The sequence below is a fragment of the Daphnia magna genome, unplaced genomic scaffold (assembly GCF_020631705.1).
Source record: "Daphnia magna isolate NIES unplaced genomic scaffold, ASM2063170v1.1 Dm_contigs021, whole genome shotgun sequence".
Taxonomy (NCBI): domain Eukaryota; kingdom Metazoa; phylum Arthropoda; class Branchiopoda; order Diplostraca; family Daphniidae; genus Daphnia; species Daphnia magna.
The window spans coordinates 363,526-380,322 of NW_025533118.1; the positions used below are offsets into that span (position 1 = coordinate 363,526).

Here is a 16,797-nt window from a genome sequence, read left to right on the forward strand (position 1 = left end):
AATTCATTAAAAATTTTTTTAAAAATTGAAATAGCGTCCCACTGCATAGACTCTATAAGTTAATAAATGTTTCAGTTTGATTATTGTGTTAATAAATTTTTTTTCTTATATGATAAAAAACCCTTATTACAAGATAGGTGGGGGTTGGGCTTATTGTAATCGATTAATATGCTGAATAATCGATTGCTTGTGATCATTGTAAGGAACAGTAATGGCGTCATGAGCTCGGTGATGATTGATGGGCTTGAAGGCCAAACCCGCCCACTAATGTCCCATTTTAGTCAAAAACAGCTGTCCCGATTTCCCGATTAAGACTATTTTTTTAAAACGTTAATATTATCTACAATAATTGTTCAAAAATCATAATTTTTGTTTTTAACAATAAAGAAATGATGAAGCTTCATTTCCATATTAAATTTACATGCCATTTGCGATTATTTTTTTCTAGAAACATTAAATGGTGGAGACAAAATTAACAAAAAAAAACCGTTTTTTTAGTTTTGTTAATAACTGATACAGTTATTGACAAAACTCAACCAAATTTCATGCCAAAGTAGATTGTATGTATCTAAATAACATACTAAAAAAATTTTTAATTTTATTAAAATCTACTATTTTTCCCTCTACTGTCCCTCTTGACCCGGTGTCCCGGCATACTCCAGTCTCCCCTATAGTATTTGGAATATGTGTTGAAAAGATCATTTGAATACTCGCGATGCATGAAGAGGAAAGAAGAAAAAATAAATTGGAAAAATAACTAGTGAATTAAGATGAATAAACTAAGACATCAAGTTAAATAGTCTACTGTTTAAGAGTGACAATTCAAGCTAAAGGCGACTGAACGTCTTGCAAGCTGGCACTTGTCTAACTCGTGTCAGAAAGTGGGTTCGCCATGAAACATCGCATCTTCGCGTATGGCATGATTTGTGATGACGTATAGGTACTTCACGCGTGTAGCCAATCACAGATGTCTTGTAACGTGGCGTGATGTTCGTGACGTACAGGTACGTCACACGCGTGAGTCACAACCCGGAAGTTTTATCTAGGTCAACATGATTGCACATGAAGCAACTAGCAGATACGTTTATAACAGTGAATAAGAATATAAGATGAATATAAGGTAAGCATAAGCAAGTAGATCATATTTTAGGTACAGTACCTACCAGAAGTCTTTGGAAGCCTGAGAGAACTTTATGCAAAAACGAAGTTTTTGTGGTTCTCTCAGTGCTACAATTTTCACCTAAATGGTACTATATTTTGTGTGTACGTTCTCATAAATAGTGAGAACGTCCCTAATTTTTTCCGGAATTTTACTTTAATGGGAAAGGTGGGTCAAAATTCAATGAAAAAGTCTTTAGAAAGCCGAGAGGACCTTATGCAAATGACGTCACTTTGGCTTTTTTTTAGCAAACAGCTAGGGCTACGAAGACGCATAAGGGCTTTAAAAAAAGAGCTACGTTAGCTCTACCTGTAGCCTAATTTTCAAATTTTTTTCTTTTTATCCAACGATTTTACAGGTGGTTAAAAAACGAAATTATGGAAATCCCTTTTTGCGGCATCAACCGGAGTTGCCGAATTCTTAGTAACCCCTTGGTTTTTTTCTCTAACGTATATATATTATACATAATATTCTATTACTCTGGTATATATATATAGTATTCTATTATATATATAGTATTATTTTACTCTGATAAAACTGTAGGAAAAAAAAAAATCTCTAAGAATCCGGCAACTCTGGTTGATGCCGCAAAAAAGGAATTTCCAGAATTTCATTTTTTAACCTACTCTAAAATCGTTGAATAAAAAGAAAAAAATCTGAAAATTCGGATACAGGTAGAACTAACGTAGCTCTTTATTTTAAGCCCTTTTACGTCTTCGTAGCCCTAGCTGTTTGCTAAAAATAAAAAGCCAAAGTAACGTCATTTGCATAAGGTCCTCTCGGCTTTCTAAAGACTTTTTCATCGAATTTTTACCCACCTTTCCAATTAAAATAAAATTCCGGAAAAAATTAGGGACGTTCTCACTACTTATGAGAACGTACCTACAAAATATAGTACCATTTGGGTGAAAATTGTAGCACTGAGAGAACCGCAAAAACGGCGTTTTTGCATAAGGTTCTCTCAGGCTTCCAAAGACTTCTGGTAGGTACTGTATCTTGCAAAGATATATATTTTGAAGGCTTCGTTACACTATGTTTGATGAAAATATTCATGTAATTTATAATTGCATTCTTCTCTTTTTTTCTACAAAAGCTCCCTTTTTGCTAATTCCGGACAGCAGACTACATGCAAAATGACATGCTATTCATTTTCAATATATTGTATGTGCAATAGCTTAGTGACAAGGCGTTGGCTTGCAAACAAAATGCGGGGAACACTAGACGTTTTCCACCAGACGAGAGCGCCTCTTGAAGGGTCAGTTGGTGTTCACTACACGCACAGGCTCATTTATAGCCATGTTTCGCTCGCATCAGGCGGAAATATACTCTTACGCTCCGACCTAAATTCCTCGTTTTTTCTTATAGTGTTCCCGCAAGAGGGTACCCCTTTTCTGAGAGGGAAAATAGCCATAGTGGAGCAACCAGGGGTCTATGACTCTGTATATTTTAATTGAAAATTCATTCGTTATTCATTATTCGAATATTATTCGTATTCGCGAATAAAACATCCTTTTTATTCGTTATTCATTATTCGTATTCATTTACAAAACGAATCATGTTTTTCCTTATTCGACAGAACACTGTGGAGTAGTCGTCGTAGACGGTAAAGGTAGCAGCAGCAGTACACATATTACGCAAACCCCATTCCTCTTCCTCCCTCCCCATTCTCCCCGTGCCAAGGCTACACAGCGGTTGAAGAGTACTTATTTTCCCCCATTTAAGTGTTTTCTGTGCACTGAACAGCACTTTAAAATTCAAGTAGGAATTTTAGCGTACTGAAAGAAGAAAATTAGGGTAAAAACGCGAATTCGGACACAGGGCAGGTTCTTTCTAATTCCGGACACAAAAATACATTTTTTCCCTTACTGTTATTGCAGTCGCAAAGAAGATTTAATACAAAATCTAATGGTAAAAATCAAAAGTAAAAGGGGAAATGTGTTATTCAACTAAAAAACAACTTATAAATCCTTATAATACCCGAGAAAATGCTAAATAAAATCTAGTCGTTTTGCTTACGGGCGATCTGTCTAGATTGTGTACTAGCTACTAGCTAACTCTCCGACGGCACAAAGAATATCAAAGAAAAAAATGTATGAATCCTTAAAATAATTATACTAATTGTAGAATATAAAAAGCTCTTTAAAATGCGTCCAAGTCTGGCTAATGAAGTGCAAAATTAATCATAATTTCAGCAATATAAAGAGACACCCAGTTTTGCTAATTTCGGACAGACAATGCTAATGTCGGACACATTTTTTTTTTTTTTTTTGGAAAAAATTTTTTGTTGATATCTTTACATCAATCGACGCAGAATTTTAAGACGAATCGATTAATATACAATGTTTTTATGTTTTTTTGTGTCCTTTTGACGCAATTCACAGAAAAATACATTAATGACTCTGGATCTAGCCTGAGCACATCCATAAAACTCTTTTATAAAATAAATTTTCACTGATTCATAAAAAATTAAATAATCTTAAAGTCAATAGGGTTTTGGTTTTTTAGAAGACAATTCCCTAATTTTACTATGCCCTGTTAACTACGAAACGGCTAACCCTTTCGAAAATGTTCTCTCTTATTCGGACACATATATTTTCGTAGAAATTTTAACAAAATACCAATAGATTTAACTATTTAACTTTTGTTTTACCCCTTTGCCCAGGTGTAAGAGGGATTTTAGTGAAATCCCTTACATTTCTGTAATTGAGTTTCCTTTTATTTTTTTGCATAAGCTCCCATGATGCTAATTCCGGACAGCAGACTGCAGCAGACTACACAAAATGACATGCTTTTATTATTGTTCACAGATTTCTGTTATAGCTCAGCGGCAGGGTGTTGGGATCATAACACTAGGTTCGATGGTTCAATACTGATTGATGCCAAAATATTACTTTTTCTAATTTTCTTTTTTTGCTTATTTTTTGTTAAATTTTTAAGTCGCTCAATATGTCTTAAACTTAAATTACCCTAGCCAATATTGATACGGTTACCTTCCCTGTAGTGTCTTTTATAAAACTATTCCATTCGGTAGTACATTTGTTGCATAAAATTCATCTAATTCGTAATTGCATTCTCATTTTTGTTACATAAGCTCCCGTGTTGCTAACAAAACAAAAAATACGAATAAAAAGAAAAAAAACAAAATTATTTTAGCCTCTCAGTAAGTATTGAACCATTGAACTTATTGTCATGAGCCCAACACCGTACCCAACAACCCAACATCTTACCCCTAACCTATCACAGATATTTGTCAATAACAATATAAGCATGTCATTTTGTGTCATCTGCTGTATCAACTGTCCGGAATTAGCAACACGGGAGCTTATGTAAAAAAATGAGAATGCAATAACGAATTAGATGAATTTTATGCAACAAATGTACTACCGAATGGAATAGTTTTATAAAAGACACTTCAGGTAATGTAACCGTATCAATATTGGCTAGGGTAATTTAAGTTTAAGACATATTGAGCGACTTAAAAATTAAAAAAAAATACGCATAAAAAGGAAACAAAATAATTTTTGCATTTCAATGCGTATTGAACCAATGTAGTTAGTGTTATGAGCCCAACACCATACCGCTGCGCTACGACAGATATCTATCAACAACAATAAAAGCATGTGACTTTGTGACATCTGCTGTAGGCTACTGTCCGGAATTAGCAACACGGGAGCTTATGTAAAAAAATTAAATGCAATAACGAATTTGATGAATTTTATGCAACAAATGTGCTACCGAATGGAATAGTTTTATAAAAGACACTTCTGGGAATCTAACCATATCAATATTGGCTAGGATAATGTAAGTTTAAGACATAAAAAGCGACTTAAAAATTTTTAGAAAATTAGAAATACAATGAAATTTGAAGAAATTTTTTTAAAATTCCGCATGGGTATTGAACCATTAAATCTTTTATTGCCAGCGCAACACCTTACCACTATGCTGCTGTAGACCTCATTCGGATAGTATGAATAGCAGGGTAATTTTACGTCGTCTGCAGCAGTATACTGTCCGGAATTAGCAACACGAGGACTTATGTAAAAAAAATGAGAAGGCAATCGTGAATTTGATGAACATTTTACCGCAAACATATAGACAACAAATTGAATTGTCTTGTAAAGGCAATTTCAGGGAATGTTACCATATAAATATTAGTTAGGATAGATTAAGTTTAAGACATATTAAGCGACTTAAAAATGTTACAAAAAATTCGCATAAAAAGGAAAAAGACACAAAAAAAAATAATCGTCTCGAAGAGTATTAAACCATTGAATATAGTGTTAGGACGCCAACACCTTACCGCTGAGCTATCACTGATATTAAATTACAACAATAAAAGCTTTTAATTTTGTGTCATCTGCTGCAGTGTACTGTCCGCAATTAGCAACACGTGAGCTTATGTAAATAAAAATGAGAATACAATTTCGAATTGGATGATCATTTTCCATTAAAAATGGAATAAAAATTGAGCTGTCTTGTAAAGGACACTTCAGAGAATCTAACCATACAAATATCAGTGAGGTTAGTGTAAGTTTAAGAAATATTAAGTGATTTAAAAAATGTTCCAATAATACGCAAAAAACGAAAATTTGAGATAAAATAATTTTTGTAATAGATTACACAAGTATTGAACAAAAGCCCTTTCAGTTTACAGCCCAACACCTTACCACTAAGCTATCACAGTTGTATTTGAAGTTAAATAAAAAGGATGTCATTTTGTGCCTTCTGCTGCAGTGTAGTGTCCGGAATTAGCAACACAGGAGCTTATGTAAAAAAATTAAAATTGTAATCGCGAATTGTATGAACTTTTTCCATCCAGAAAGAAATAAAAATTGAACTGTTTTGTAAAGGACACCTAAGGGAAGCTAACCATACAAAAATTAGTAAGGTTAATGTAAGTTTCAGAGATATTAAGTGATTTTAAAAATGTTCCAATAATACGAAAAAAAACGAAAATTTGAAAAAAGAAATTTCAATGTTCTCAACGAGTATTAAACCAACGATCTTTCAGTTTGCAGCCAAACACCTTACCACTAACCTAACATAGTTGTTATAATGCTCAAATAAAAAGCACGTCATTTTCTGCCTTCTGCTGCAATGTACTGTCCGGAATTAGCAACACGGGAGCTTATGTAAAAAAAGTTAGAATGCAATCGTGAATTGGATAAACATTTTCCATTCAAAATGGAATAAAAATTGAGCTGTCTTGCAAAGGACACTTCAGGGAATCTAACCATACAAATATTAGTGAGGTCAATGTAAGTTTAGGAAATATTAAGCGATTTAAAAAATGTTCCAATAATACGCAAAAAACGAAAATTTGACAATAAATAATTTTTATGATAGACTATACGAGTATTGAACCAAAGCCCTTTCAGTTCATAGCGCAACACCTTACCACTAAGCTATCACGGTTGTATTTATAGTTAAATAAAAAGAATGTCATTTTGTGCCTTCTGCTGCAGTGTAGTGTCCGGAATTAGCAACACAGGATCTTATGTAAAAAAATTAATATTGCAATCGCGAATTGGATAAACATTTTCCATCCAAAATGAAATAAAAATTGAGGTGTTTTGTAAAAGACACTTTAGGGAATCTAACCATACAAAAATTAGCAAGGTTAATGTAAGTTTAAGAGATATTAAGTGATTTAAAAAATGTTCCAATAATAGGCAAAAAACGAAAATTTGAAAAAAAATATTTGTAATGTATTATACAAGAATTGAACCAAAGACCTTTCAGTCTGCAGCCCAACACCTTGCCACTAAGCTATCACGTTTGTTTTCGTAGTGAAATAAAAACCATGTCATTTTGTGCCTTCTGCTGCAGTGTACTGTCCGGAATTAGCAACACGGGAGCTTATGTAAAAAAAATGAGAAAGCAATCGCGAATTGGATGAACATTTTTCATCAAACATGGACAACAAATTGAACTTTTTTGTAAAGGCACTTTCAGGGTATCTAACCATATGAATATTAATAAGGTTAACGTAAGTTTAAGACATATTAAGTGATTCAAAGTTTTCCCTAAGTACACAAAATATAAGGAAATAAAAAAAATGATTTATCCACCATGAGTGTTGAACCAACGAACTCATTGTTGACAGCAATGTACTCTACCGCTGAGCTATTATAATATTAATACTGTGAAATAAATAGCATGTCATTTTGTGTCGTCTGCTGTAGTCTGCTGTCCGGAATTAGCAACACGGTGGCTTAGGTGAAAAAGGAGAAACGCAATCACTCATTTTATAAATATACCAAGACTTTAAACATTACGATTTCCACAGTTCAACAGAGGCCATCCTAACGAATGTAGTGATATCAATAATGGTCGATGAAATGTCAATTTAGGAGGCATTTTTATGATTTGTAATATCGGACATTAAGCCAAACTTGCCGTAGTTTCAACGCAATTTTCTTGAAATTTTCACCACTTAAAAATTTTTAAATTTATATCTTTTAATTTTTAAACTATTGGCTTCTTATTGAGATAAATTAATTGATGTATTAATTAAATAGAATTCTGTGTTTTGGAAGAGTGCCGATCTAGTGTATTTTGGGTTTGGGCAGACGACATTTCATTTTGACAGATCATTGTTATGATTACTTTAATCATTAATATCTCGTTTTTTTCTCATTGCATCCCCTTTAATGTCTTAAGCGATTCGATTAAGAATAAGAAATTGAATCGAATGAATCAATTCGTTTTTAAAAATATTACTTTCCGAAATTAGCAAAAATGTCCGGTGAATTAGAAAATTTGTCCGGAATTAGCAGATCGGCCATACACACATTTCCCATAAGGAAGTCTCTTAGCCAAAACGGTGTCCGAATTCGCGTTTTTACCCTACATACTTTTATTCGTTTTTACCATACTTAAACTAAAATTATTATACTTATCACATTGAACATACTTAAACAAATTGTAAAAGTTTTTAGATAAGTGTTTTTAAATGAATTAAGTACTTTTAAAAAATAAAGTGCCATAACTCAACGTATTTTTTTTTTTACATACTTATTTGTAAAAAAAACTTTTCATTTCAGTATTTTATGGAAAAGCAGCTGCTTTCATACTTTTATTTCAATTTCCCGTCGCCTTCGTTACCTCACACACCGTGTAGTCTGCATATTAGCTGATACCTTCTGCTACAAACGTCAATTAAGAAACAAGGTAAGTTTTTTAATATTAATATGAAAGAAAAGCTCTTTCTACGACCTGTGGTGTGAATCGTCGATGCCCACTCAATAGACTAGGGTACGTTAATCCAACTGAAATATTTTCACATGACTTAATGCACGTTGGGAACGAGGGCGTTTTCCGTTTAGAAAACATTTTTGTGAGGAAAAAAATTTATTCTCAGTTCTTATTTGAATCTCCGATATACATAGCAAAATAAGATATTATTAAGTTTAAAATATAGTAGAGTGGTTAGAGCGGTTGATTAGCTGCAATGTTGCATAGAGGTCTAGGGTCCAATTTCCACCGAAGACTAAATTTTTTTCGTTTTTAAGTGTACTTATTCTTAAATACGAAGCTCGTAATTACAGATAAGTAGGAGAAAAATTTAAGTATGATAATTAAATAAGTAGAATTGGCTTTTATTAAGTATGAAAAATAAGTACTCTACCGCCACTGTGTATAAAATGCGGCGCAACCACAATCGGGGAAAAATAGTTAGGTGGTTCCATTTCTTTTTACTCTTTCGGTTTGCTCAGCAACACATGGCTAATTCGAATCTGCAAATCTTACTTCAAGTTTGGACCCAAAAAATGGTAGCTAAGTATTCTAGACTTAAAATAATTCAATGAACATGCAAGTTTCACTTCTTTTTTTTTCTATCTTTCTCCTTTTATCTGTGGCAAAATTTAAAAAAATTTAAAAATGATTGCACTGTAAAAAATTGCACTAAATATACTGGTAGACTAACGGGCTAAGTAGTCCTCATGTATTTCAAATGGGAATCTTGCCATACATTGATGTTGAAAACAAAATAGTACAACACTACAAAAAAATTAAAGTTCAACAGCAATTTCTTTTAAGAAACTTAAGACGTCAACACTTATCACCTTCATTTTTTTTATGTTTTTTTTTACTATTTAAAAGAAGTTGCCATGCTTTGCTATAATCCCTCTCATTCCGACAAACTTCACAGGAAAACAAACTAAGCGAAAACAGAAAGAAAAAAAGGGACTCACTAAGCGACAGACACACCAATTTGATACTTAGCTAGCAACACAATTGACTAACTCATTGACTAACTGATTAACTTACTAACGCCACCTTCTCCTCGGCTTTAAAAAGCCGAGGAGACCCCCACGATACCCTATTTGTCGGGTATCGTATTTTATGGCACCATGCATCTCACCAATTCAAGACTAAAGCAATAGTATAAGGTGTATAAGATGACCATTTCCGTTGGATAGTGAGTCTCTCAAATACATACGTTCACAACGAAGGACGAGGTTGTTTTATGGCTGGCGAACTGATCTTTTACTTGTTAGCTACAATATTAGCCACTGGTGGCGCTGACCCCCCAATAACTATCAGTTGATACATTGAGGAAACACGGTGATCTTTGAAATGTGGAATGTGTTGCTCCACTCATTTTTTCCCCGGAAAACACGAAATGGCACGTTGATCCCAAAAATAATAAATTAAAATTTTGTATTAATAATTAGTAGTGCCACGAGACACCAATTACTAGCTATCCAACATCAAGATCTATAATGCCATTTAGAAGATATTAGTTAATATCTTATTTACTATTATGCTATCAACTCAGAAAAAGGGAGTGCTGGAATAAAGTTCCTGTAGACCTCCTTGGTAAACCAAGAGAGAATTAAAGGTACATACAGCATCCGCCCAACAGAATGTACACTTGTACAATTTCCTCCTTTTTTGCATTTCTCCGACCCAGGGATCGGCGTATCAGTTTTGGTATAAATCAAATTTTGATATAGGGGAGAGTGGGGCTAGTTGGCAGGAGGGCAAGTTTGCAATTCTTAATTTAGACGAATTGTGTGAAAGAGGTTTTATTGAAATAATTCATAGTCAAAGATGTTTATCGTGCGCACATTTGTGCAAAGTTTTATGAATTTATCCCAAATAGTTTAGGAAATAGAAAATAACGAAATTTTTTGCGTCAAATCCACAATAGTTGCGTGCTTGGTATTCATCAATTTTATCTTTTCTTGGTATGCATATAATTTTTTAAAAATATTAGTTTTATAGAAAATTGTGTCTTCTATCGAACTGTAACAATGGATTTGTTTTAATCAATTACAAAGGAGTAATAAAAATTTTTATTTTAATAAACCCCGGGTTGGGGCAAGTTGATACATTGCAACATGGGGCATGTCGGCATAGGCATTATACATGCATATGTATAGTACATGGCCTGTCAAAATGTCAGGGAATTGTTAGTCTAATTTTTGCTAGATATGACTTATGGTGAACAGTGGTATGCATTAAGGGCCAAAATTTGGCAAATTTTAAGTGTTTCTCTTTATACGATGTTCACCTGTGAAATGTTTGCCTGAATTATGTATATTATTTTTTATTTTTTGCATTTAAGGCTATTAATCTTTATTTAAGTTATCACAACTTATTTCTGAGTTTCCCACTCTAAAAGAACTATAGGATTTTTGTTTATTGTAATGTTATTCTAGTTTGTTTACAACATCAACATTTCACTGAAATCCGTATTTAAAATACATGGGGCCAACTTACCCCACTACCACTGCCAACTTACCCCGTTAGTGGGGCATGTAGGCAAATTTTTTTTAGCTTTTTGAATGTTGATTTCGATAAGAATTCTTCAACGTAGATCAAATTAAAAAATAGCACGAGAAAGCTGGTTATCTGAGCTTTCTTTTACAATTTTTTAGATGTCAAAATATGAAAAATTAAAGAAACCAGAGAAGAAATTAAAAAAATTGTACCAACTAGCCCCACCCTCCCCTAAATCATGAATCATCATTGAATCAATTTTTCGTGATTTTTCATTTGAATCCTTTTTTTAATGGTTTTTTATCTTGATTTTTTTTATTTTTGAATACATTTTATTCGAGTCAATTTTATAAATTGATTTTCAAAAAAAAATCGTTGTTTAGTAAGAATTGACACGGATTGGTTCTAATCGGGGAACCGACCCGACCCGCCATGAAAAAGCCGATAAGGGGACCTCTTTGTCTACCGGGGATGGGGTTGAGCAAAATTAGGATAGGATTTGTTTTTTATTTTTATTTTCAATTCTGATTTTGAATCTGATTTTTGATTTTTGATTTATGGAATAAAGAATGTAAACATACAGAGTTGTCAGTTATATTAAAATAAAAATTTCTCGTTTTATACGAACTCGGTGGCGGTTTTAATATGGGTGCTTAAGGAGATTTAATGAGTCTCGTGAGTAAACGTATTTTTTGGCTGCATTTCTCTCGTTTTCCTGTACATTATTTATATTGTTAGATAGCTTAATTCTCAGATGATATTATTATATTTATTTAAACTCGAAATTAATTTTAATTTCTTGTTATAAATTATTTTGTGATCATGTTTACTTGTTATATAGAACGTTGTTGAAGGAGATTCCACAAAATTAAAAAATAAATTTGTTATCTATATAATAAAAATTACCAGAGTCAAATTGATGTGAGAAAACAAACAAAAATATGGATTTTCCTCAACCACACTCACTTCTAGGCTACATGAGACACAATAAAAGAATATTTGAAATTTGAGTGGTGAAAATCATGGAGTTGGAATATGCTGGAAATTTAAGTTTTCTTTCTTGAACCTTTGGTGATTTAGCCTATTGACGTAGCTTTTTATATGCATGCACTTAATGATTATGTCACGAGATAAAATATTTAATTTTTATTAAATTATTCGACGATTGCCAGCAAAATTCAAAAATGGGCTATTTAGCCCGCCCTTTAATCCCCCCTTTTCTTTTACTGATGCACCTTTCGCTCTGATATTATGCATTTAACGAGGGTTACACCTAGGCGACATTTGAAGATTTTTGTTCGATGAAGCGCATTCAAATTTAAAATGAATTTTTTTTTCTCTAAGTAGTTTGCGAATTTAGTCGGGCAACGTGGTAAATCATGTAAATTCTGTAACGTAAATGGAAGTATGTATACGTAACTTAAAACCCAATTAAGCATTTTTGAGAAAGTTTAGACTGGAAAAATGTCACGAATAGCTTACGCGTTTCTACCTTACACGTTCAACTGTAATCAGCTGAACTCTGATTTTACTTTTACAGCAACCATTCAACATGTTTCATTTAACCTCTTGTTTACTCGGCCTTCTACCTTTCATTGTCTACTGGATGGTTTGTTATCGTCAACTGCATTATATTGGTTTCAGACATAGACCATGTACGCCTACGTCAACTTTTCCTATCAGAACTGATAGAAGGAATGCAACATATATATTTCAATGGCAGCCAGAGGCTTGGGAGTTGGTGAATAATCAACGCATCTTTATGCATGGGGTAACTGACAGTGCCGACTTAAACGCAAAACAGAGTTGTGCGGCAGAGTCCTGTGCTAGACACAATTGCAACCGAACAATACAAATCTTTATGAGAATGCCGTCTTCCTATAATCAACCAAAAGTTATGGAACTAAAGAACCTGAAAAAGAACTCTTCTTTATACTCAGTTTTAAGACATTATCAAAATCTGGAAATTATTTTCTTCAAAGAAAGTGAATATTTCAGAAATACGGCATTATTTGGCTGGTACAACAAGGGAGAATGGCGAAAAAGTCCTCATCGAGATTCCCATGTTTCTGGCTTTTCCAGTATAGTTTCCCTTTTCCGAGGAGGTGGTCTTTTCATTGACCTTGACACCATTATCACTCTAAAGCCATTGAATGCGCTTAAATGGTGGAATTTTTTAATGAAAAATGATGAAGAGGTCAGTCAGACAGGAGACGGTGTCGTAAACATAGTGACAAATGAAATTTTTCATCTAGTCTACGGGCATCGTCTGAGTGACGATGTAATCCTGAATTTAGGCCAGTCAGCTTATGATCCGTTTTCTCCTGTAAACAAAATACTTACTGCCGCCTTTCACGACAGCGTTGCAAATATATGCATAGGAGAGAACGATAAAAATCTCTGTCAAGATCTCCAGTTACTTGATCGACGAGATGTATTCCTGCCACAGTTCGAGTCATTAATTTGGCGGCCAGTGGTTTTAGCCTTGGATAAATATATTGCCACAAACAAAAGTAAGCAAGTGGACAAAGCTCTACGATTAATGATAAAGAACACGGTAGATGATAACATTGCCTCTCTGATTAAATGGAAATCTTACCCACATTTAATAGGACGAAGTAATTCAAACCAGGAAATATTGCATTCTCTTCTTTTATCTCAGCATTGTCCTCAAACCGTAAAACATTTCTCAAACGAGTTCTGGGATAGCTGAATATTATTTTGGTTTTACCTTGTCGGGGCGGCCTGTAAGCCGCCATCCCCCATACACAGCGGCGACTAAATAGGGGAGGGTGGGGCTAGTTGGTAAAATTTTTTTTTTATTTCTTCTCTGATTTCTTTAATGTTTCATATTTTGACACCCAAAAAATTGTAAAAGAAAGCTCAGATAACCAGCTTTCTTGATCTATTTTTTAATTTGATCAACGTTGAAGAATTCATATCGAAATCAACGTTCAAAAAGCTAAAAAAAATTTGCCTACATGCCCCACTAACGGGGTAAGTTGGCAGTGGTATTGGCCTAGTGGGGTAAGTTGGCCCCATGTATTTCAAATACGGATTTCAGTGAAATGTTGATGTTGTAAACAAACTAGAATAAAATTACAATAAACAAAAATCCTATAGTTCTTTTAGAGTGGGAAACTCAGAAATAAGTTGTGATAACTTACATAAAGATTAATAGCCTTAAATGCAAAAAATAAAAAATAATATACATAATTCAGGCAAACATTTCACAGGTGAACATCGTATAAAGTGAAACACCTAAAATGTGCCAAATTTTGGCCTCTAATGCATACCACTGTTCATCATAAGTCATATCTAGCAAAAATTCGACTTACAATTCCCTGACATTTTGACAGGCCATGTACTGTAGGGGAGAGTGGGGCTAGTCGGCAGGAGGGCAAGTTTGCAATTCTTAATTTAGACGAATTGTGTGAAAGAGGTTTTATTGAAATAATTCATAGTCAAAGATGTTTATCGTGCGCACATTTGTGCAAAGTTTTATGAATTTATCCCAAATAGTTTAGGAAATAGAAAATAACGAAATTTTTTGCGTCAAATCCACAATAGTTGCATGCTTGGTATTCATCAATTTTATCTTTTCTTGGTATGCATATAATTTTTTAAAAATATTAGTTTTATAGAAAATTGTGTCCTCTATCGAACTGTAACAATGGATTTGTTTTAATCAATTACAAAGGAGTAATAAAAATTTTTATTTTAATAAACCCCGGGTTGGGGCCAGTTGATACATTGCAACATGGGGCATGTCGGCATAGGCATTATACATGCATATGTATAGTACATGGCCTGTCAAAATGTCAGGGAATTGTTAGTCTAATTTTTGCTAGATATGACTTATGGTGAACAGTGGTATGCATTAAGGGCCAAAATTTGGCAAATTTTAAGTGTTTCTCTTTATACGATGTTCACCTGTGAAATGTTTCCTTGAATTATGTATATAATTTTTTATTTTTTGCATTTAAGGCTATTAATCCTTATATAAGTTATCACAACTTATTTCTGAGTTTCCCACTCTAAAATAACTATAGGATTTTTGTTTATTGTAATGTTATTCTAGTTTGTTTACAACATCAACATTTCACTGAAATCCGTATTTAAAATACATGGGGCCAACTTACCCACTACCACTGCCAACTTACCCCGTTAGTGGGGCATGTAGGCAAATTTTTTCTAGCTTTTTGAACGTTGATTTCGATAAGAATTCTTCAACGTAGATCAAATTAAAAAATAGCACGAGAAAGCTGGTTATCTGAGCTTTCTTTTACAATTTTTTAGATGTCAAAATATGAAAAATTAAAGAAACCAGAGAAGAAATTAAAAAAATTGTACCAACTAGCCCCACCCTCCCCTACTATACATAAGCATGTATAATGCCTATGCTGACATGCCCCATGTTGCAATGTATCAACTTGCCCCAAACCGGGGTTTATTCAAATAAAAATTTTTATTACTCCTTTGTAATTGATTAAAACAAATCCATTGTTACAGTTCAATAGAGAACACAATTTTCTATAAAACTAATATTTTTAAAAATTATATGCATATGCTATTTCCTAAACCATTTGGGATAAATTTATAAAACGTTGCACAAATGTGCGCACGATAAACATCTTTGACTATGAATTATTTCAATAAAACCTCTTTCACACAATTCTTCTAAATTAGGAATTGCTAACTTGCCCTCCTGCCAACTAGCCCCACTCTCCCCTACTTATTTTTCCATACCTAAAAAAGGCCAGCAACTAGATTTTTTTTCGTACTTAATTTCTATAAGATACTCAATTTTAACAGGCTACTGAAAAATTCAGTATTTTTAAAAACAACCTAATTTTAGGTTAATTTTTGGCAAAAGGATTTATCGATGGTGGGAATGGAACCATACAACTTTATATTGGCAGTCTTCTACTCTACCGCTACGCGACATTAGATATCATCAAACAACCTAATTCATAATAAATGCGGATAAGATAGGTAAGGTGATCGGAAATTTTTCTGAAAATTTTTTGATACATTTACAATCATGTAATTTTGCAGCTAAAGTTTTTAATACATAAAAAAAATAATCGTACAAAATGTATTTAAAAAAAATTTAAGTGGCATATTTTTATGTGGTTATACAAAATCACTAAAAACACTTAAAAAATTCTAAGCGTGGATCTAAAACCCAGAAATTCATTAGATTAAATAACTGACTTTTAGTTATAAGCGCCCTTGGTGGCGCAAGAACAAGTCATAATTTTCTCTGTAAAACATTTGAGTGTACAAACTTTGGGGTATAGGGCTGTTCGACATCTTTTTTAAGATTTGTTGAAATCGTGAAACGCAGCAACTCATGTATTTTTTCGTCTGCTACGAGTGATTTGTGTAGTTCTGCAAAATATTAATTAAAAAAAAAAAACAGTGATAGAAAAGGGGGTTGTTTTGAAGTTCTGATGTGTTTTATTTATATATTAGTTCGTTATAGTGTTAGTGTTTAACTATGTCACTGTCTAATTATGCCAGTGAACTTAGTATTGAGGCCAAAACACGTTATTTGGAAAAGTACAAATGTTTAAGAGTGATTGTCCATATTGTATTCCTAATTCTCTGTGGAAACACGGTTTAGACTGTTGTCCAATTGTTCCAAAAATTGCTCCCTCAGATATCTTCATATATCTTGTTGAAAAAAAAAGCTATCAAAATCATCTGGAAGCCCTTGGCGCATACAAGGGGCTGTCTTCTGAATCCAAAAAGGCTGTAAAAGATGGTTTGGTTCAAGAGTTCATGGCCATTGCTCTCCCATCACGGGTAGTGTTGATGAAGGCAAAGGTATATCCGACAATGTAGGCTACTACCCATTAGGTCAATTTTAAACAAAGAACCAATAGGTTTTGGTAAAGTGT

General features: G+C 33.3%; 1 protein-coding gene across 9 annotated transcripts in view; it reads left to right on the plus strand.

Annotated features, from left to right (window-relative positions):
* The window catches only part of LOC116915655 (methyltransferase-like protein 24), a 49,829-nt gene that overhangs the window by 24,222 nt on the left and 8,810 nt on the right, over window positions 1-16,797 (plus strand). Inside the window, exons 1-3 of one of the 9 annotated variants that reach the window (XM_045180799.1) lie at window positions 8,814-8,934; window positions 12,432-13,404; window positions 15,750-15,886. In XM_045180799.1, coding sequence (XP_045036734.1) covers window positions 8,884-8,934; window positions 12,432-13,404; window positions 15,750-15,754 — 1,029 coding nt within the window. In that variant the 5' untranslated portion in view covers window positions 8,814-8,883 and the 3' untranslated portion in view covers window positions 15,755-15,886. Of the gene's footprint in view, window positions 1-8,205; window positions 8,333-8,782; window positions 8,935-12,431; window positions 13,790-15,749; window positions 15,887-16,797 lie in introns of those variants that run through there. The other 8 variants (XM_045180798.1, XR_006652604.1, XR_006652605.1 and 5 more) reach the window with 8 other exon arrangements.